The following is a 23,720-nucleotide window of genomic DNA, read 5'->3' on the forward strand; positions in this document are numbered from 1 at the left end:
GAGAATATGACCTTGTTTGAATTTTGTTGTTGTTGCTTTAAGGCATCTATAAATGTCATGAACCACTCCTGAATCCTACTTCTACTCTTCTATACGGCCATGGCGTGGATGCACTTGTGTCCTTTTTTTTTGGTTATCCTTATACTGGACTTGGAACAGGATTTGAGTGTGGCTTATGTCAAGTGATAAATGTATGTTGAGTGTTGGAAGTTTAGCGCCGAAAAATGAATCGAAAAATAAACAAGAAACCTTGCAGTTAAACAGAGTAAAAGACGACATTATGATAACAAAACAAGGACATGACTTTCAGTAAATAGGACACACACGAGTAGTAGGAAAAATAGATTTTATTTTGTGAGTATTTTTTGTTGTTGTTGTTTTCGAGAATGTTTTTGCTCTCGAATAAAATTCATCCTTTGTGCTTTCTCACGTGCGTTGATGTGATAAATCATCAGTGGCACTGCCAAGCCGTTCGTTTTGGACAGACTTCACTTGACATTTTCAATATGGAAGCCAACAAAATGAAAACGACATTACTGTCTGTAATATACGTTGACTGGGCAGGATGTCTGAGACTGGATGGTATATCTACAGAGTGAGCAGGCAAAAAAAAAAAAAAAAAAGGAAACGAAAAATGTTCATTTCATGGCGAGGAATTATTACATTGGATATGAGAAAAGTTTAATTTTCGCCGTCCTTTATTATATACATTTTGGTCTTTGAGTTCTTGTGGTTTAACGATATAAATGTTGAAAGTTTTACTCTTTAATAATGGGTGTTAATTAATCAAAAAGGGCTTCATAATAATTTTGTTGTGGTAATATTTGATATTAATGTGATGGGTACATTAATTGATATGACATTCAGTGGCCTTAGCCAGCTCTGGGGGTGGTTGCTGGTTGGATGAAATTGTTTTTTTTTTTTTTTTTTTTTTATGTTTTTAAGGTGGGTTAAAGAGAAATGTAATTAGAGAAGGTGAAATTTTTGTGAAAGTTTTGAGGAATGTTTGGTAACAAATATCATCTGTCATTGTCAATTATTTTCAATAGATTTAAGGAAAGATAAATATTTATCTGAAAAACATGTGGAGTTTATTATTAATTAATTTATTGAATGCAAACATTTTTTTAACTAACTTTTTCGATGTTTTCATAAATTCTTTTCTTAAAGTTTCTGAAGAGCGATATTAAATTATGAGGACAAATTACCATTATGTTACTATAGAAATAAAACATAAATAGCCACATGTCCTCAAAAATTTTGTACAAAAAAAGATATTTATAATACCAACAACTTTGATCTAAAATCTTTTAAAAAATCAGCCTTCTTGTAATTTGTTCCCCGAAAACTCTGTCTTTGCTGTACCTACATAAATACAAAAATACATTTTTTTTTTGCAGTTGAAGAATTTGTTCTGATTAAGCATTAAAATATTCAAACTAAACATTTTTTTTAATCTAAATATGTAGGTATCTCCTAAAAAAAAAAAAACTAAAAAAAAAAATGTTGCTCATACACCACAGTGACCCAACCAATGAAGGGTGTGGAGGCCCCTTCATTATTAATTTCATCCTTTAGTGGGTCGATCACAAAGAATTGAAATTTTATTTTAATTTTGAGTTCTTAAGAGCAATAACCGATTGACCATTCAATAAGTTGCTGTCAGTAGTGGCTTTTTACGGATCAGGCCCTATTGCACCAACCACTTTGCATTGTGCAAATTTGCAAAACAATACTTTTCTGCAAAGTAAAAGTGCAAAGTGTTAAAAGTTCCCCACTTTGCAGCAAAAAGTGCGGGCGTTGCATCAACTAAAAATGAAACTTTGTGTAATTTGAAAATTTGCAAAGCAAAGCAGTACATACATAGTTTCAATTTCTTTTCGTTGTTAAAAAAGTTTATAGTTACTCAGACTGTTCCTTTGCTGCAATTTGTTTAAAGAAAAAAATAAAAGAATTTTTAATCTCATTATAATCATTATTTTAGCTTTAAATTGCAATCATTCATTGAATGACGCATATTTTAAAATAAGGTTGAAAATTCTAGAGGAGGCTATGTGGCCATGAAACAGAGGGCAGAGGTGCGTTATTTATTTTACCATAGTTTATTTATGTTTATAATATCGAACTATGGTCTTTTGTTTATTTACAATTTGAAACTATTTGACAGCTGAACATCGTCCCTAAACTCCTTTTGAAGTGTCAAATACACTGAGGGAAAAAACAACTTTAAATCAACGAAAACCACGTTGATTCAACTACACCGAAAAAAAAAGATAATAACAGCTATCAAATTAACATTTTTCAGTGACAAAAGTCGTCCAACAGTTAGAATATCAATTTTGATATTTTATCATATCATTTTGACATTTTTGAATTTCAGGTGGGATAGTGAAAATTTCACTTTGACAATTAAAATATCAATGTTGACTAGATTTTCCGTTTTAGTTTATTATAATGAAACCTATTTCTTTCCTTTTCTTTTTTATTATTTTTATTATTTCAAGAATTTTCTTTCTTTTTTCAAAACATTATTGAAAGAGAATATTCTTTACAAGATAGTGGTGATATTATTTTTTCTATTACATATAGGTGATATAATTATTTGGTTATTTTCTCCCAAACTGTGTGAAGTAAAATCCTATTGCCGATTAAATTTTCTCAGTAAATCATACATTTTACTTCGAAAAGCACAAAGCGCCTTTAAATTAGTACACATTAAGAATTTTTTATTTAATATTTTTCAATAATTTGGAACGAGAAATTGATATGAAAAAATGATAATAAAATATTAAAAAAAAATTCCAAAATGTGACATTTAAATATCATCCTGATAATAAAAATGTTGTTTTAACATTTTATATATCATAAAACACATTTTATAGAGCATTTTTGGCAGATATTTAAAAATGTTAATTTGATATTAAAAAAATGTTAAATTGTTTTTTTTTTTTCGGTGATTTGACGGGATGATTTTGCGTTGAAGACGAAAATTTTAAAATCAAAGTAGAACATCGTTATTTTAAAGTGGTTTGCCGTTATAAAACATTTTTAAATCGAAGTTGTTTCAACTTTGAAAAAAGCACCAATTTGTAAAAAGAACAAAAAGTTTTTTTGGAACATACATTTTTCTTTGAAATAATTGATGTACTCAGTTTATCATTAATATCTTACGTTTATAATATTCAACAAAAGTTTGTAGGTATGGTTAATAGTTAACAGACGACAACCCTACGAAAAAAGCTTTCAACTGAAGAGTAAATTTTGTTTATATTGGAAATATAATGACCGGATACATATAAATATCGGTGGTTAAACTGCAAGGATTTTTAAAATTTTTAATTTCAAAAGACTTAAGATCTTTATTTAAATTTGTATAGATACTTCTTTCCTATAAAAGAAATTCTTAATTAAAATGAAGACACTTTATTTGAATTCAGAAGTTTGTCTAAAAAGCAGCTATTTCTTGTTGAATTTTATTGATAACAGATTTTTTTAAATGCCCTCAATTTCATAGTTTAATAATACCTGTATTAGAAAAAATATAACAACAATGACCTTTTCTTTCAATTTCCTATTACGTTGCAGATAAAAATCAAATAATTTATGTCAATATGACTTATTATCTAGATGAAATGGTATAATAGTGGACCAATAGAAAATAAAAAAAAAATAAATAAATAAAGTATAGCGTGTCAATTCAAGAGTAAAAAAATATTTTAAAACAAAATATATTTTTTATTAAAATCGTAGTCAATTTAGTTGGTGCAATTTTTTTATTACATAAGCATAGGTGTAAAATTCCCATTCACACAATAATAATATAAAAAAAAAAATACAAATTACATCAAACATTAAAAATTAAAAAGAAAAAAATAAAACACATAGCCAATAGCACTGCACTCGTTCATCTTGAAAAATTAAAATCAAAAATATATTTGTAAGATATTGTTTTGAAACTAACTAAAATGCACATTAAATTTAAAATATAAAAATATAATACTGTTTGTTCATTATATTTCTGAGAAGTAAAAAAATGTAAACAAGTATTTAATAAATTTAATCATTTAGGTGACGAGTTTAAGTGCTTTGTTTTGTTTAATATAATAAAAAACAAATATATTTTCAATTTTTAAGTACCTTCACAAAAAAATTTTAAAAAATAATTAAGAAATAAACAACTACATTATAAGCAATTAAGATTTTTTTCAAACTCTTTTTATAAACAAAACAAAAAAATAGTAGAATATATAAAATAAGGAAATTGGTATAAAAATTACCATTAGAAACTATGTATATTTAACTTGTTGATTAAAAGTCTTAAAAATGATGCTGTACCTATAAAAATTATTTGAACAAAAATTAAGAACAAAAAAATCTATTTAGATTTAAGAAATAAATAAGAACAACTCCAAATTATATATGAAACACTGTTAACATTAATGAATAAATATAATATTTTATTGATAATTAAAAATTGAATTTGGTTTCGGGAAAATTTTTTTGTGACCGTGGTAAGTAGAAGCATTGAAAAAGTATTCAATGGTAGAAGGTAAAGAAATTAACAATAAAAAAGAAATCTCTTTTGTTAGAGTCTAACAATAAAGTAAGATGATACAAAGTTAACATTTAAGCTGGATATACACAAATAAAATGATACCAACAAATACTTTTAGTAGGTACACATTTTTTTTATAGAATCAAGAAGAATATAGTTTAAAACCACTAAAAATTTTGATAAAAAAATATGGTACCATTATGAAATAATTTGCTTAACTCTTAAAAAATGAACCAAGAATTTAAAGAGTTCATAAGATATATTTGAGGAAAAACCTATATGCTTTTCAATCTGGAGGCAAACTAAGTTTATCTTCTTGTGAACTCATTATCTTAATCCCAAATAAAATCTTCTCAGAAAGCAAGTTTTTAAATTCCTAAAATAAGTTCTAGTACTGCAAGGAGATAAAAATACAGCTAAAAAGCTTAAGGGAAAGAACTATCTATCCATTACTTTGCAGGAAATTCAAAACAAATATGAAAAACATTTCTTTCAGTTAATAAAATTGATCATTTAATAATTTTTAAATGCACAGTTTCCACAAACTGAATCTTAGCCCTTTAAATGTCGGGATCGAATTTTTAAAAATTATTGTCGTGCAAGAAATTTTATTTCAATAAAACACATATTTTGTGAAATCAGAATCTTAAAAAGAATACAATTCAGCATTATAAACCACAGCACAACATATGTATACCTAATTCCATTACTCGAAAATAAAATTAAGGTTTCCATTTCATTTTGGATATTTGAATAAACTCCGTTAATACTCGGTCATCATACAAACTGTGACGATTTTAACGAATTCCACAGGTACTTAATTGGGGATTTTCAAATCTGCTGTAGAAAGTGAAATTCTGTGACGATCCCAATCGTAGGAATTCATGAATTATTTTTTCTGTTTTGTACCCTTTCAGAACCTATCCGAATACAAAACTTAAAATAATATGGAAAAATTACCTAATAAAAAAGTCGGATTTCTTAAGAAAATAAATTTTATCTCGGTTATTTATGGAATATTCTCAACAATGTTACACCATTTTAAAAAGAGAATTGAACACACCAACTTTTAAGGTAACTTGCCGAAACATCCTGGTGCATTTTTTTTTTACACTACGGTTCATTGAATTAGGGTCATGTAAAATTTTTTAGTACTTAGTTGGATAAAAAAGTAATATTTGCTTTAAAACTGATGCAGCTGAGTTAAAATTTGTAAATGCATTTGGTAGCAGGGTTATTCAAGGTTCTGTAACAAAAGAAAATAATGAGAAAAACTTAGATTTGTGGTCACGGAACATGAAAAACCGTCACAGGGTGACCATTTTTTAGACTTTTTTCCAATTGCCCATAACTCACAAAATGTATGACTGCGATTTTTTGTATTATTTTTCTGATAACTGTCACCACCTACCCTATCTACCGTTTTCGTTCCGACGTTGAATTTTGTGACACCCTGTATAAACACTTTTTTAATTTTCAGTACTTTCTTCCAGTAAGATGGTATGATAATTAAAAGATAAAACAGGATTTTAAAGTTAAAGACTGTTCTAAGAAAAAATGGCTTAAAATTTTAAACGATTAAGTAAATTGCTAAAGCCCTTTTAGTAAGTTTCTTAGCCAAAAAACTTTCATTTTTTTTTTTTTTTTATTTCAAGAGTTTGACCTTATTTGCGTAGGTAAAGATAAATAAATATTTTAATTATAAAATCGTTAGAGCTGTTTTCGAGAAAAGTTAATTTTTTGTTCGTCATATGGTTCTAGGAAATCATCAAAAATTCTTCACATCGAAGTTTGAAACAAATCGATTCAGTGGTTTGGGTTGCAGCCATCGACAAACTATACCAAGACTGGAAACTTTCGTACGTCTCTCCCCCCAAAACCCATTTGTTTACAGTGTTGTCTATGAATATGTGAAAGCCACCGCTGGCTGTGGTAAGTGACGTTAACACGCACACATAGATAGATTCAGGACATTCACCACACTTGCAAAGCTAAATACAATTTTTTTCTTGTCCCGACACAACATACCTACAAACTATTGCTTTTTGGCACTTTACTCCTGAATCACCCTGTATATTTTTGTATACAGACAGAAAGACTTTCAAATACCATCAGTGGAGGAAATGAGTGCGATAAGTGTGACTGACCCCCCAAAAAGGGAGTTAAAAAATACTTAGAAACCGCGCACCTTCTATAATAAAAAAAAAAATACAAGTAGGAATCCGACGACTTAATCAGCCCTATCCTGAGTTTCACGTGGAATGTTTTCCACCTGGAATATTGCCTTAAAAAAAAAAGGTGAAAATACCGACAGATGTCCGAACGTGAACAACCTTTCGTCCGGAACTTATAATAGGGGAACAGTGAAACTAAATTTTACCGGACGAAATCTTGTTCACGTGAAATTCACGATACGTCTGAAGGAATATCTTCTCTTATATAGTGAAGTGCTACTTATTAGAAAAGATTTTAAGTTATATGGTCTGTTCCATTTGTATTCGAATTTTTCAATCACAATAAATTCGTAGTAACGATTTGTATGAACGGATTCTGTGATTACTTTTTTGTATTTGTAGGAAATTTCCGATACTATAAGATAAGACCGATTACCTCGCTTGTTTCAAGACTATATTCGTTAACGTATCTCATACCCAAATTAATTTTTTGCATTTTCAAGAATCGTCTGATACTAACTTACGAATTAAGAATTTCGTTTCCACACTTTGTAAAAGTTTTCGATTTTTTTCAGATATGTTTCTGTAATCCCACAGGCTCTTAATTTGGTTCAGATCCGGATAAATGATAACCATGAAAAGGCAGCTTATAAAATATACACAATGGAAGTATATAGTATAAAGTATCTTGAATTTGGCGGTAACACACTTGACTTTGGCCAAACTGTTACAAGTTTTTATAACGCACTCACAATATGTGAAAACATATGTGGTGAATGATCTTTCCAAAAAAAAATTAATCAAGGTTTTTGTTTCGGCTGAAAAAAGTTATAAAATTGACTTATCTTCCTTTTGAAAATAAATTATTTGTTTATAATGAGGGCCTTAAAAAGCATAACCGATGTATCAAAAACGCTAAATTGTTAGATGTTTCGTGATATCAACCCATAATACCAAAATTTAAGCTGAAACTATTTAAATTATTTTGTGCTCGACATCTAACTCCGATTTTATATTATGTACCTACATAGGTATATTTCTTAATTCCACTATTTCACTCTGATCGAAATAAAACAACCAAAATTATTTGCACACATATATGTATAGATATACAATAAGATTTTATTGATTTTATTTTTGATATAATATAATAGAAGTTAATACATTGAATATTATTTTCAGTGATGATTTATTTTTGTTTTGTTAAATTTAAGAGATACTTATTAATACAATATTTAAAAATGTTTGCATTAATATTTGAGACCATTCATTTTGAATTTAAAAAAAAAAGTAGTATTGCGTAAATTAATATAAAAAAAAACCTAAAATCCTTTCTTTTAAATAGTTATTAATTAAATTCATTAAATACAAAAAAATAAACAAAATAATAGTATTTAAAAAAAAATAAGTTTCTATGAAATAACAAAAAAAAAAAATGTTTTGCCTCGATTTGTCTTTTTTCCAGTTTGACTCCTGGGAACTTGGTTGTTTTTTTTTTGTTAAATTGATTTAATTTTTGATCTCATCAAACTTTTTTTTTAAATTTTTTTTGATAAACTTAAGGGTAAAGTATATGTATATGTGATATATTTAGTATATAATTATATATGTTTTTTTTTTTTAAGGTGAAATATATTCGAGACAAAGAAAAAACTAATTGCAAAACAAAAATTAAATTCGAAATTAATCAATAAAATTATAAAAAAAATTAATGAAAATTTTTTCGAAAAGGTGATTTTTGTTCTTGTTGTTGTTCTTAATGGTGTTATAATGTTTGTCATTCTTTATCTCGTCCACCTATAGGTGTATGTGTGAATATTTTTTTGATACACCTCCTCCTGCTCCATCCTTTTTCATTTTTTTTTTTTATGACCACCGACTCAATACATACAGACATTAGAATAAACCAAAACTAATACGCATCTGTTTGTCTAATTACACATCAACCAGCGCCGCTCGAAGCCCACTACTTCTGAGGTCGCCGACTATAGCATGACTTCATTCGAAAGCTACACATTCTCTCTCCCTGAGAGAGTTTATTTTTTTTTTTTTGTTTTTAAACAGAGAGACAGAGAGTGCGGCAAGCCGCGAGTAATGATTTGAGTAATTATTTGTTTTTTTAATTTTAATTTTGTTTTTGTCTTTTGTTTAAAACAAAAAAAAAAGAGAATTTGTTTTTTTGTTTGTTTGTTTTTTTGTTGTGTTGTTTAATGGTTGGTTGTTGTTTTACATGCGCACGCGACGCGGCGTACAAACAAGAAATACTAAGAAACAGCTTTGTTGCCGTTTTTTTTGTTTATATAGGGGGACGGGCCTACGACTACGAGTTTCATCTAAAACACCAAACACTAAGGACTCTACGAACTAACACGTAATATATTTGAAAGATAATTTTGAAGAAAAGGGTAATAATGTTGCTGCAGCAATTGCCAATTATAATGGATGCATTAATAGTTGCAATTGTTGTTGTGGTTCTGTTGTTATTGGTGGTGGTGCTGGGGACCACTGGTCACCAGAGGTTCATTGGTAGAGCATAACCTTGTTTGGACACATAGATGTTACGGTCCGAATAGGAGGATGCATTTCCAATGGCCTTGCGGGCCGAAACAATTTCATTGTTTTTGTTGTTCTTGCTGAACGAAGTGACCGTTTCGGATTTTCCATTTATAGTCCGAGTTGTTTGGGTTTGTGTATTACCCTCCGAGTCCTGGGTAACTTTGGTGGTTTCATAAGAACCATCTGGTTTGCGTACAGTTTGCACCATAACACTCTGACGGAACATTTTCGGACCCTAGAGAAAAAATTATGTAAACTTAATTTAATAGAAGGAAAATTGAATCTTACTTGATAGGCCCCCTCGAAGACGCCCCCAAACGGTGTTTTTATAGGCGGAGCGATCATATCAGGGCCTCCTTTGGCCGGTGGACGTGTCTCGTCATCTAACAAGGTGCCATGTATACGGCCAAGAATGGTTTCCTCATCCGAGAGCTTCTTCTTTGGTTGTAACATTCTTGCACGATTATCATTGCGTGGCAAAATGTTGGACATTTCAGGAACAACAGCACGTTGCAACAAAGAGTGTAATTGATTAGATTTGATTCTATGAATGCAAAAATTAATTTAAATCGTAATGAAGTCAGTTTTACATTTTTGAACTTACTCTCCATCCAAATCAGTATCAAACATTTTCTTCTGCTTTTCAAATTCCTCGAGGAAATGCTCCTCAAATCCAGGCTTTAAATAATCTTCCTTTAGGTCCTTGTCAAATTTAGGAGGATTTTCTAAAAAATAAAAAAAAAAATAAACAAATGTGAATTTCAAATTTTTATTCCAGAGACAGAAAGCAATTATTTTTTTCGGAAAAAAGTTGATTGAAAATAAAAAAGTACCTAATGTACTCGTAAGACAGACAGAGTTGAAGATGCTTAGATATGAAAATTATTTGGTTATTGTAAATTTTGCTATTATTATTTTCAATTTTCAAATATTTCAAAAGAAACGAGGAAAAGCATTCAAGGTGTGTACAGCAAAATAAAGCTTATGGGTTGCAAAAACACTTCAATTTTATCTATCCTGTCTAACACAAGTCTGTTAATATCTCAAAAAATGCTAATTCCATAGGGCTAGACGTCTCAAGCAAATTATTTCCCGATGTGTGAGCTGCTTCTTGTAGTTGGAACTTTCACTAGCTAACTTGTAGAGTAATATTGAGGCTATTTTGAGTTAACGTTTGCAAAAAGTGTTTTGCTTTGACAGGTTCACCTTCACACGACACTTTCGACTACGTAAAAGAAACTAGATTAGCCTGGCTCAAAATTGGAAATTGTCACTTTTTTAATAGGCGAACCTGTAACCAAAACAATCAGCTTGATGCTGCTTCGCTGCTCAAGAGGAGAATTAAAAACTGTTACCAGAAGACTGGTTTCAAACGTGCTTAATCAAAATCACTTGACGTTGAGATGCGAATTACAAATCAAAAGCTTTAGAAATACGAGTATGGGCGAGTCATAAATGCAGGACTGCAGCAGTTCTGCAAAAAAGAATTTTCATTTAAAAATTAATCCAACTTATTAGAACTATTTGTCATTGTTTCTAAGAACGAGTAATAAATTAGTCGAAATGCACTCGTAATTATAAAAATATTATCAATTCTTTTTTGCAGCACTGCTGTATTTTGATGAGAAAGAGCCGCCTGGTCGGAGGGTGTAACTCATATGTAATACCTATAAGCACTAGATTTATACTATACGTGGTAACCAAAATGTGATGCAAGTGTCTTATTTTCCCTGTACTGAGAATTTTTTTTTTTTGACAGAGTAAAGATGGCAGACTCCAGCCCAGATGCTGAAAGCAGAACTAAACTAACTTATCATGTTAACTTGCAGCGCGGCGTTTGTTTAAAAATATAACTGGCTGGAGAAGCTAACGTGATATCCGCAAAGAATTCTAGCACCGCAATAAGGTGCTGGTCAAAATCAAACTTAACATGAATTTCCCTCGTACTGAAGATTTTGTTAAAAATCCCGAAATAAACGAATTGGGAATCCAAATTTGAACATTTACGGCCATATTATTCACTAGTTTCAAAAATACATCTGGATTTAAAGAATGTGAAAAATAAATCCAAATCCATAATATTCACTACTTAAATCCAATTTTTTAAATCCAATTTTGTTAAATCCAAACAAATTTAAACTGCTCTCTGGAGGTCTGTTTAACTTTATAAATCCAGATGTAAAATTCATTTTCACAGTGTTCAGTTGTTTTGTCAAGTATTTTGTGAAGGAAAAATAAAGATTAATGCAAATTATACAAAATTTATTGAATAATCACATTATTGTTTTTGAGTGAATAGGTAGGTAGGTAGAGATGGCGGTCATAAGCAGCCTAGCTTGATGACCCAATTAGCGCAGAAAGCGTAGTTTTGATACCAAAACTTGTGAAACCTATGAGTTATAAATGGATTTATTGAAATAATGTGATTTCAATACAAACGAGTGTTTAGGCTGGCCTAAAACCACTTCGTTGCATTGAGTGAATTATATGAACAAAAGAAATAATTCCTTGGATTTATGAAATTCAGATTTAATGGATTTAATTTAAAATTAACTTAAATCCAAAGTAAACCAGAGTGAATAATATGGCCGTTAATGTTAAAAAAAATTTCATATAAATTGACATTCCCAATGGTTTCTGTAGGAACATATGTATTTGTTTTTTTTTTCGGGATTCGTAACAAATATAGGACACGAATGGAATTCATATGAAGGTCGAAGTACCAAACTAAAATTTTAGAGCAGCACAATGAAAAATGAAATGCACGACTGGGTCGCACGAACTTGCTATTAAAGTTAAAGTTGCTTAAATTTTTAAAACTTTTTATATAGAAATTTGGAAAAAAAATGAAATTCGTTTAAAAAAAAATAAAATAAAATCTGAAATCAAATTGCCCTCCAAAACAAGTATGCAGTTTTGATTGATATATTAAGATGCATTTTTAGAAAAAAAATTTCAAAATCATTCGAGCCGTTTTTGAAAAAAAATAATTTTTTATAAATAATTTTTTGGAAAAAAAGTTTTAAAATAAAATTGATATGCCATTTTGTAAAAGTCAATAATCAAAATCTAAAAAACAAAGTTTCAAAAAAAATTTAATGTTCCGTTATCGAAAATATGATTTTTCAAAAAAAAATTTTCAATTTTTTTTTTTTTAATCCAAAAATTATTTTTTCAAAATTATAGACATTAGCTTAAAACTAACATTTGAATTTTTTAAACAAAATCGTTAGAGCCGTTTTCGAGATATTTCAATTTTACTAAAATCGGTATTATGACAAGTACCGTTATTTTTGGTCCAAAAAAATTAACTCCAAAAACTCCTCTGGAGAGTCGCCAAATAACGCTACATACAAGTTTGACATTAATCGGTCCATCCGTTTAGGCTGTAGCTCCTTATACAAACAGACTGACAGACAGACTTCCGCGACCCACTTTTTGGCATTGTCTACCATCGTAATGTCATGGAAAAATGTTATCTCAACTATTTTTTTTTTGTACGAATGCATAACTTGATATATAGTACCTATATCGCAAGTAAAAATTTAAGGGTTGAGACTGGTTTATTATTATAAGGACTTGCCCTGTAATTGTAATTTTCAAAAAAGGGAAAAAAGATTTCAATTATGAACAAGTCACCAAATTCTGATAGCCTTTTGCCCATTACTTTTGTGACACTCTGCAAAAACTAATAAACATAAAACATTTACTTGAAAAACAAATTTTGAATTTAAATGGGTTGATACTAATTTTTTATCTGCAAGACTGACGAATCTGTTAGCCTAGTTCAATGTCCGAAAGTACAATCATGGGACCGTCAAAGTTTTAGCAACAAAGAATAGAAGTAAAACAAATCATTATTAAACTAAATATTTGTCCTGACGCCTTGCCCCCAGAATTATGAATTCAATGAGGTGGGAGTCCCAGGAGCCAGACCAATACGGGACTTTTCTTATGTAACAAGGTCCAAGAAAAAAAGGATAGCTGTACACCGCGGTTGTGCGTCCAGGACTCACAAACGGTTCAATGTTGGACCATGTAAAGAAAGTATGATAAAAAGTAAGTAAAAGGAAGAAGAAAATGGTCCAAAAGTGCATTTAAAACTTCAGTTATCTTAAAGAAAGTGCTTGTACTGAAGGATTACACTGGTCTACAAAATTTAATTTTTTTTTTGGTGCCGAGACTATGATATACTTTTCTATAAGTTTTTGATGTGCTGAACTCGAATCTGAAGTCAGAAATATCCTCTCAGCTCCCGTTTTTGAAATATTACCGTTAGAAAAAAAAACGTTTTTTTACCACTATTGATGTTATGCCTTAATTTGAAGAATTTTTTTTAATATAATTCATAACGGTTTCTATAAGAACTATTTTCCTTCTTTTAAGACCTGTTTAAATCTTTGCAATATCTTTTTTACTGCCGGAGATATCTTAAAATGAAGTAAGTGTGTTTTTATCAACAAGGAGATGAAAACGTGATATCTGTTTGATACATTACAATAACCCAAAAAAAAAACTGACGATATCTCGAACAATAAAAAAGATATCGAAAAGATTTAAAAAGATCTTGAAAGAAGGAATATAGTTCTTATAGAAACCGTTATAATTTATATTTAAAAAAAAAATGTCTTCACATAAAAGCATAACCTCAAAAGTAGTTTTTTTACATCTTTTAAAGGTAATATTTTAAAAACGGGATCTGATAGGATATTTCTGACTTCAGATTAGAATTCAGCACACCGAAAACCTATAGAAAAGTATACCATAGTCTCGGCACCAAAAACCTTGTAGACCTGTGTTAAAGGTTCCTTCAGAAGACGTACTTAGGTGCTAGCACGTAACTTTACAATCTAGTTAACTCCATACAATCGAGCAGTGGCAGCGCTTATTTTGTATCGATCGAGCATTTTCCATTGAAATCCTCGCTAGAACCGAATTATATAGACCAAACTCGATTGTATCAAGTTACTGGCTGGGGCCCCTGATTTTTTACCGACATCTTAGGCTTAAAAGAACATGCGTCTTTTCCCAAATCAGATAGAATTTGATTTTGTTAAGTATGTAATAGTGCTAATGTTTAGCTAGCCAAGTTTTCAACACCAAAGTCATAGGAATAAAAGTAATTTTTATGATCTTTGATTGAAGAGCATTGGAGTTAAAAAATTATGACTCATAAATAAACCAACTAAATTCGACAAAGTGGATTCATTACTAAGCTTGACAATTGATTTTAGCAAAATGCTTTAAACCTGCAAAACAAAATCTATAGAATTTACCTAAACAAAACCATTCCTCATTAATTAACAAAAAAAAAAAACAAAACGACACCGGAAGAGAAGAAAAAAAGCCTCTTCTGTGTGTACATAAATCACACACAAAAAAAATCTATACCAAACCAACTTTGCTTTAAAAATATAAAAAAAAATCTCAAATTGACAGTCAGCCGCACTTGGTCAAACAAATCCCCTAAACAGTGCCAACCTTTTTTTCGTGCTAAGTTGTTTCGTTCAACTAAATGCGCAATAGAAATTTTTAAAAAAAGGTGCACCTTCTTACCACCCACCTGCAAAAATGCAACCCACAAACCAAAAAGAACCCATTCCTCCCCTGACAAAACAAAAAGATGATCCACCACCCCACAAAAAAAACAAACCCATACCTACCCTCGTATTGGCTAACAGCCTCCATTATTTGCTGCATTTGGTGTTCGAAATGCTTCTGCAACTCCATCGGATTGGTAAAGACTTGGAAGACGAACTTCCGATTGTCCCCAAAGAGCTCATCGTCCGTGTCCGATTCATCGAACCAACTTGGCTTCCGGAAACCGTCCTTTTCTTCCAATGAAGAACTGAAAGAGAATTGTTATTTCTTAGTTTCCATTAAAAATGGTTTTTTATAGGTTTTTTGCAATGGAAGATAATTTGTCGTCGATCGATAAACGAGATGCTTCCTATGCTTCTCTATGGGAACTCAACCAACAACAACAACAACAATTTTGGTGTACTTTTATTCGTACTCGGGTTTAAGTGTACTTACTTCTTGGGGTCGTCGGTGTTGGCTTCGTTTTCGGTCTTATTAAACATTTTACGCAAGATATCCATTCTAACTTGGACAAAAAACTAAATTAAAAAAAAAACTTTACTTTTTCCACCAAATTGGAGATATAATTATAAAAAAAAGAAGTTTGTTTTGGGTTTTTTTTTTTGTTTGCAATTTTGCACAATAATTGAGGATTGATTTTTATTTTATTTTGCTTGCTCGTCAGAAAACTTTTGCTGCCTGCTGCCGGAATTCTCTCGAAATCGAACGAATTACGTTTTTTTCTCGGGTTTCTTGCATCTGCATAGAAAAAAATGTTGAGGGAATGCGCATGTTTTGGGATATTTTTTTGTGGTTGGCAAATGAATAAAATTTTGTTGTTGTTGTTTTTTGTTCAGTTTGTTTTTGTTGTGGGATATTTTTGATTTGAACTGGGATGGTTGTGAGGTTGAATGTGAGTTTGGAGCACTGAATGCATTATGAAATGAGCGAAAATGTGAACAACGTAGGGGATTCGAAAAGTATTCGCTCTTGGTTCTTTGGAAGAAGATTGACATTTTTTAGAGAAATTATTGACAGAAATTAATGTTGTTTTAAAAAATTATGTTAGTGAATCACTCGTTTTTTGTGCAATTTTGGAATTTGTTCACGATGAATTTGACAAGTGGAGTGATTTGACGTTTGGCTTTGCATGTATTTGTAATACTAAATAATAAATAAAATAATAACACAATCTTTTAAATTAACTTTTATTGATTTTTTTACAATACTTTATTGAATTTTTTTTATAAATAAATATAATTTCCTTCACAAAAAAAAAAAATTAAAACAACCACCCAACAATTTGACAAGCAGTCCATGAAGTCAAATGTAGAAGTATTATGGTAATCACTCCGTCACTCTTTCAAAATTTTGGGATTAAAGAATTCACTACTTTTTTTCAATTTTAGAATTTGAAATCACTCCTTTTAGGAGTGATTACATAGCAAGGAGTGACACTTTTTGAATTTTGGAAAACGACATAAGAATGGTACGCAGATATCGACATCGAGCTAAATTTTAGCCGAGATAAAAATCCCTTACAAATAATCGATAATGGGATACATTTTAGCTCGGTTAATTTTTTTCGATAATTTTTATGGGAGCTAAAATTTAGCGCGATCTAGTTCTTTTCGATAAAAAGAAAATTAGTGGTGCAGACAAAATTTCTGTGGTAAACAGATGACTGTTGTAAGATTTTTTCCGCAAAAACAATGGGCTGCACATTGTTTTGCGAGTAAAAAAAATCGTGGTGAGTATGGATTTTTTTTCGATTTTGGTTTACAGCTGTGGTGAGTTAAAAAATATTTTTATTTTTTTCGGAAAAAATCTCTTCAATAAGAAATGCATTGGCTTTTTTATTTAAGCCTGGTACGCAGCTCGCGCTAAATTTTAGCTGAGATAAAATTCCCATACAAGTTATCGATAACTTGTATGGGATCCATTTTATCTCGGCTAAAAATTTTCGATAATTTGTATGGGAGCTAAAATTTAGCGCGTGCAGCGTACCAGGCTTTAGAAGAACTAAAAAGAAAAAAAAAGTGAGAAAATTATCTATAGTTTTCTTAATCGTCGTGGCAGCTTTGTTGTTTTCATGCAATTTATCGATAAAAGTTTGACTCTTTCATACAATTTATCGATAACTTGGCGAAAACTTTAAAAGCATACGATTTCCACTCCTAGTAAGCAGATCGCGCTAAATTTTACAAATTAAGCCTGGTACGCAGATAGAGCTAAATTTTAGCTCCCATACAAATTATTGAAAAATTTTATCTGAGCTAAAATGGATCCCATACAAATTATCGATAACTTAAGTATACAATTGTATGGGAATTTTATCTCGGCTAAAATTTAACGCGAACAGCTAATCAACAGTTATCGATAAATTGTATGGGATTCATTTTAGCTCAAGCCTGGTACGCTGCTCGCGCTAAATTTTAGCTCCCATACAAATTATCGAAAAATTTTAGCCGAGCTAAAATGAGTCCCATACAAGTTATCGATAACTTGTATGGGAATTTTATCTTGGCTAAAATTTAGCGCGAGCAGCGTACCAGGCTTAAATTTTAACTCCCATACAAATTATCGAAAATTTTTAGCCGAGATAAAATGGATCCCATACAAGTTATCGATAACTTGTATGGGAATTTTATCTCAGCTAAAATTTAGCGCGAGCAGCGTACCAGGCTTCAGATAAAATTTTTCGATAATTTGTATGGGAGCTACAATTTAGCGCGAGCTAAAGGCTTTTGGGCACAAGTTAAATATATTAATAGATGGACCATGAACGCAATACGCACACACTGATCAACTGCATGACGAAACAATTGATTCCCAGTAAAAAGATACAAACAGAAAGTAAAAGTCAGTCATTCGATTTTTGAATCCTTAAAAACATTTATTTGCTATAGCCTGGTACGCTGCTCGCGCTAAATTTTAGCTCCCATACAAATTATCGAAAAATTTTAGCCGAGCTAAAATGAGTCCCATACAAATAATCGATAACTTGTATGGAAATTTTATCTTGGCTAAAATTTAGCGCGAGCAGCGTACCAGGCTTATCCGTTTACAATATGACGAGTGTCAAAAATCACAGTACACATAATAAGAGCTGTGTTCCTTTGGCCTTAAGTATACTGCTCAGTACTTCTGGTTGTATTCAACTCCATTTCTTCTATAGAAAAAATGTTTTTTGAATGGATTCAGAAGTACTAAAAAGTTCTTTACTGAGCCCAAAGGAACACAGCCAAGGTAATATATTCCGAACGTTTTCAAAATTTGTTTGTCAAAAATGGGCACCAATCTGACAGGTCGGCCTTTAATTTTTATATTTTCAATTAGTGCACGGAGAAAAAATAAGGTATGAGCTACCTTATTTCTGGTATATTTAACTTTAATGTAAAGTTTGAATAGGGATGACTCCCCAATAAAATGGAATTCACCTTACTTTTCTAGTAAATTTATAGCTTAGGATTAACTTTACAGTAAAGCCTTTTTTTGTATGACTTTCTAATAGAAATTACTAGAAAGTTAGGTACATATTTTACCGTACTATAAGGCTGAAAATACTGATTTTTAAAGTAAATTGAACTTCTCTATGGAAGGTATATAATTTAGTTCCAGATTGGATCAAATAAAGTCAATTTCATTTTTATTGATGACATTTTTCTAAATAAAATTGTGTGCATTTATCTTACAAAAATTAAAATAAAAAAGTTGAATTTTGTAATTATTGAAAAGCATAACTAGGTAACACGTACTTAATCCTCAAAGCTATTTAGAAGTAAGTAACGTATGACCCTGTTATGTTTTTCAATAATTACATAAATTACCTAGTTTATTATAATTTTGTAAGGTGCAAACAAACAATTTTATTTAGGAAAATATCATCAATAAAAATGGAATTGACTTTATTTGATCCAATTTTTATCTAATTCTTCATGAATTAATTAGATTGAATGATGTTAATCCATATGGATACCTATATATTTTTCTAACACAAGAAAAAAATATGCTATCCGTAATTACGGAGCCAATAACAACGCCTAAAAGAACACAAAAAGTAATGAAAACATTACACTTCCAAAAGAAAAACACAAATGAGAAAATAATTTTTTTAGATTTTATTTCTTTATTAATTATTCCGCACCCGCACACCTAAAAGCTTTGACAAAAAAAAAATTTCCAAAACACATGGAAGACAAAATGGCAGACTTTTCAATGACAGCAATTAAGAGTTATTACTATGTATAGGGGAAAATTCCTAGAATTAGGTAATATTATTACCTTAGTGTAAGGTAAAACTTATTCACAGAATAGTTAAATTTGTAAAATATGTTTTACTAGAATCTTAAAGTGAAAAGAGTCATACACTTTTTTGGATGAAGGTTTATTTTACTCTACGTAAAGAAAATATTGCTACTCGTAAGGTATATACTACTTTATTTTGTTCACCATAATTTTCTTGTAAAAATTACTTTACGGAACCAAGAAATGTTCAATACGTAAGGTAAATTTTACTTAAAATCTAGGGCTTTTTACTTTAATTTCCTTACTAGTCATATGGAGTATAAAATACTAGATTCATTTTTCTCCGTGTGGTGTGCCTGTTTTTGTGCGTTTTCGTCGGTAATTTAAAACAATTTAGAATTACGGTTGCTGACATTGGTCGCCAAATTGTCATGTTTTGACAATTTGGCGACCAATGTCAGTTCGGAAGATATTAACTTTTTATGTGTACTGTGGTCAAAAATAGTCATAAAAGAAAAGAAAATAATTTAAAGAAATTTATTTTATTATTGCTTGAATTTTTAATATGATTTTGCACAAAGACAACTAAAATTTGAACTTATTTCACCGTTAAAACCGTCACAATTTCTTGTATTGCCAATTTTATATACAGGATATCCGGGAACATTGGTGTAATCGTAGTTACAAGTTAGGAAATTGTAAACCCATTTTCTATAAATAAAAAAAAATTTTATTATTTTTATTATGCACAAAATTTTGTGTTTTTATCGACTGTCACGCATTAAATTTGACTTACTCATCTTTATCCGGAAAGCTTGTACAAAAAGTCATGGCACAGCCAACTCTTCCAACTTTGTCATTAGACAAAACCGTGAAATGACCAATTTTTCTAAAATTCGACAAGATAATAGCAAATTCATAAATATTTTCTAATCTCCTCTGGCTTACGCAGTTGAATCTATTTTTCCATAATTATGAATTATGGATTCTGGAATATATTGACATTCCTTATACCAATTATATATTGAAATTTGTGCCCGATCCAATGCCTTACGAGGAGGTCCTGTTGTCTTGTGATAGGCTAAATTTTGCCCCGATATTGGTATGCGTTCAGTATTTCGACATTGATCATGTTGCATTTTACATCGTCCAGCATGAATACTTGCTATATACTCAAGTTCGTAATCCCAAGCCTAATTTAAGAATAGGTATGAGAAAGGTTCTTATACGTTTTCGTCTAAGGCCGTGTGTGAATTGCGTTAAAATGTTGGTTAAAATTTGACATTTGGTTAAACTTTGACACTAGCGGGGTGAATAAAATGGGTTAAAATTTACCCAGCTGTAGAGCAGGGTAAAATTTGACACTAGTGGTTAAAATTTGACGTTTCTCAAGATAGAAATTTTTTTTTTGGCAGCTAGTGAACTATGAATTAGTGTTCGAAGACGGAATTACAAATTTCTTTTTGATCGTAATGAAGTCGGAATTTATCAATAAAAATAAAAAAAAGTATGTGAAATTGAGAATTTCTTACATTTTCATATTAGGATATTTAATTTTATAAATTTTCAGGTGGGTTTTCTTAAAAAAAATTAATTGAATATAAGAAAAACCATTTTTGAGGGTAATTTTGTTTTATCTTGAGGGAATTTTAATCAAAATAGTACCAAATAAAAAGTCCCATTTAACACATTTTAACCCAATCGCACAGCAAAAAACTAAATTGGATCCCTTTTTTAACCAAACGTCAAAATTAAATCGTGGTAGAAAATTTAACCAACATTTTAACCCAATTCGCACACGGCCTAAGTAAAGTCTTACCAATTCCCTCATTTGAAAAGCACGGGGTAAATAGCCTTCACTGCCTTGTGCTTTTCCACAAGCAACTTCGTTTCGATAATAATTATGCCAATAGAGAATCCAATTCCTGAATAAATCAGTCATAGGGTAATGTTTCTGATATTCGGCTTCTGGTGTCTGTGAAAACAAACAAAGGCTTGCAAACACAAAAAGTCTTCAATGAATTCACTTACAATTTGTTCTTTAAAACAGACAATGTGTCGTTTGGTATTTCCCATGCACACCTTTGTTTCTTTATTGCAGTATTCATAGCTATTAGCCAAATTCAAGAAGATGATAAGAAAAGTTATTTCGGGAATCATTTTGATTAGTTTAAAAATTTTGATTTTACTTTGATTGACAAAGAAATTCGTATTGAGCGATGTATTTTATTTTTAAGGTCGAAGAAGCTATGTATATTAAATATGTTAATATTTTATAGCCTGTTTTCACTACAGCCTAAATGAGCTAATTTTGCAACAAAAAAAAAAACAGGCTATTAGTCTCTACACCTACAGCCATCAATGCGTTTATTTTGCTTTTTGCTTCTATAATGCCTTACAGATGCTTCAGCTGATTCTATAAAGCTTTGTAGAAACAAAAATGTGTTCAGAGGTAAAAGGATCTCCAAATCCGTGGATCTTATTTAAACTAACTGGTGGTATATTAAAAAAAAAAACTTTTTTGTTAAGTGTCATTCAAAGTTTCAAGATTTATGTAGATATTAAATTTATTAAATCATGTTTTGCTGTGATCTTTTGAAGCTCCTTTTAATACGATCCTGGAATTATCCATTTAGACATTTCACCATACAGTCGCCAATACCACCATATCCTCCACCCAAGCAGACTTGGGTACAATACTTAGTCATGTCACTTGACTGAGAATGTTAAAAGAATAAAAATATTTTTATTAAATTCCAAAAAATGAAATTTAAAAAAAAAATGTTATTGTGAGCAAAAAAAGGATAATTTCTTCAAAACAACAACAAAATTCCTTAAACTAATGATACATTTTTAGATAATTATTTACCCTGGCATCGATGGTGATGATCAGCGACAAAACAACAATAATGATGCTTAGAACGCATACGATAAAGCTTGTGAAGTTCATTTTGTTTTTTTTTTTTTTTTTTTTTAGTTTAAAAATGATTTGCGCCCTCTATTTATATGCAGTTTTCTATCTGTTATCTTTAAAATTGATTTTATAAGTGTCTATTAACTGATAAAGTTAACAGTCGATTCCGATTGCTTGAACTCTAAATTTGCATCAGTTTGTTTTACGTAAATAAATTAAAACAAAAAATGTTATATAATTCGAGCAAAACCCGTTAAAAAACCTCGTTTTAATTATCTGGTATATTACAGCTTACAGGATTACTCAAGTCATTAACTCCTATCATAATAATAAACAACAAGATAATTGTTTTCCTATGAGAACTAATTGAATTTGGAAGATTCTTTTAATTTAGTTTTAGTACACTTACTAAAAACTGCAGGGTTTCAATATTTTTGCTGTTTTTGTCAATTATTATCTTAAAATGTGTGTAAACTTTAATTAATAAATACAAATTTGATATATTGCATATTTTAAAAATTTGCAAATATATTCACAACTGTATGGAGTGTACGAAAAAAATATTAATTTTTTTTAAATAATGCTGAGTAAAAAGTAGGTTACTGTCAATATCACTGTTTTTCTGATGTTTGGTTGAATTTGGCATATTTATGGCCAATTTCATAGAGCCCTTTCACATATTTATAAGGCTTACGGCCATATTATTCACTAGTTTAAAAAATACATCTGGATGTAAAATTGTCAAATGTCAAAAATAAATCCAAATCCCGATTTTAACTCTGAAAAAAAATGACTATTTTTGTCTCTGTGTGATGGTGAATATTATGGATTTGGATTTATTTTTGACATTTCAATTTCTTTACATCCAGATGTATTTTTGAAACTAGTGAATAATATGGCCGTAAGCCTTATAAATATATGAAAGGGCTCTATGAAATTGGCCATAAATATGCCAAATTCAACCAAAATCGTTGGAGCCATTTTCGGCGGTTAAACATTTAAATTTACAACCGAAATTTTTCATTTACGTTTTTTTTTTTATTTATTTAAGCCTGGTACGCAGATCGAGCTAAATTTTAGCTCCCATACAAATCATAGCCGAGATAAAAACTATCCCATGCAAATTATCGATAACTTGTATGGCAATTTTAGCTTGGATCGATCTGCGTACCAAGATTTAACTATCATTCATGACGGCCCTTTCTATATAAAATTTTGAATGGTTAAGCCTGGTACGCAGCTCGAGCTAAATTTTAGCTCCCATACAAATTACCGATAACTTTTAGCCGAGCTAAAATGTATCCCATACAAATTATCGATAACTTGTATGGGAATTTTATCTCAGCTAAAATTTAGCGCGAGCAGCGTACCAGGCTTTAAAATTAAGTATTGGGAATGGTTACCTAGTACACGTATGTTATGGCACATTGACCAACAGGAGCGAGTACTTTCGACCTATTCATACGTTTTATTTATTTATTACACTGGTTAACAAAATTAAACTTTTTTTTTGTTGCCGAAACAAAAATATACTTTTCTGAAGGTTTTCGGTGTGCTGAACTCGAATCCGAAGTCAAAAAAAATTAATGAGCTACCGTTTTTGAAATATTACCGTTAGAAAATGCGGTACTTCGGGCCTTATTCTTTTATATAAGGAAAATTGTTAAAGCCTATTTAGTAACGGTTTTTATAA

General features: G+C 30.2%; 2 protein-coding genes across 2 annotated transcripts; both read right to left on the reverse strand.

The window, feature by feature from the left end:
- Positions 1–8,214: 8,214 nt before the first annotated feature.
- On the reverse strand, positions 8,215–15,683 carry LOC129905571 (uncharacterized). Its single transcript, XM_055981069.1, has 5 exons — positions 15,322–15,683; positions 14,949–15,133; positions 9,890–10,010; positions 9,574–9,829; positions 8,215–9,520 (listed from the first exon to the last, which is right to left on the reverse strand). Exons 1-5 carry the CDS (start codon positions 15,384–15,386, stop codon positions 9,239–9,241), a joined length of 909 nt encoding a protein of 302 aa, XP_055837044.1. The 5' UTR covers positions 15,387–15,683; the 3' UTR covers positions 8,215–9,238.
- Positions 15,684–19,639: 3,956 nt separating this feature from the next.
- On the reverse strand, positions 19,640–21,365 carry LOC129906425 (antigen 5 like allergen Cul n 1-like). Its single transcript, XM_055982199.1, has 5 exons — positions 21,145–21,365; positions 20,933–21,088; positions 20,062–20,306; positions 19,910–20,002; positions 19,640–19,824 (listed from the first exon to the last, which is right to left on the reverse strand). Exons 1-5 carry the CDS (start codon positions 21,271–21,273, stop codon positions 19,674–19,676), a joined length of 774 nt encoding a protein of 257 aa, XP_055838174.1. The 5' UTR covers positions 21,274–21,365; the 3' UTR covers positions 19,640–19,673.
- Positions 21,366–23,720: the final 2,355 nt, after the last annotated feature.

This window comes from Episyrphus balteatus, chromosome 1 (assembly GCF_945859705.1).
Source record: "Episyrphus balteatus chromosome 1, idEpiBalt1.1, whole genome shotgun sequence".
NCBI lineage: Eukaryota > Metazoa > Arthropoda > Insecta > Diptera > Syrphidae > Episyrphus > Episyrphus balteatus.

Excerpts from the sequence above, each read along its gene's own strand:
- LOC129905571 (XM_055981069.1), bottom strand. The coding sequence starts at position 15,386 with ATGGATATCTTGCGTAAAATGTTTAATAAGACCGAAAACGAAGCCAAC. Across the intron at positions 15,134-15,321 it reads AACACCGACGACCCCAAGAA|TTCTTCATTGGAAGAAAAGG; the intron begins GTAAGTACACTT and ends ATTCTCTTTCAG. Across the intron at positions 9,521-9,573 it reads TCTTCGAGGGGGCCTATCAA|GGTCCGAAAATGTTCCGTCA; the intron begins GTAAGATTCAAT and ends TTTTTTCTCTAG.
- LOC129906425 (XM_055982199.1), bottom strand. The coding sequence starts at position 21,273 with ATGATTCCCGAAATAACTTTTCTTATCATCTTCTTGAATTTGGCTAAT. Across the intron at positions 21,089-21,144 it reads TCTGTTTTAAAGAACAAATT|ACACCAGAAGCCGAATATCA; the intron begins GTAAGTGAATTC and ends TTGTTTTCACAG. Across the intron at positions 20,003-20,061 it reads GGAAAAATAGATTCAACTGC|AAAAATTGGTCATTTCACGG; the intron begins GTAAGCCAGAGG and ends GTCGAATTTTAG.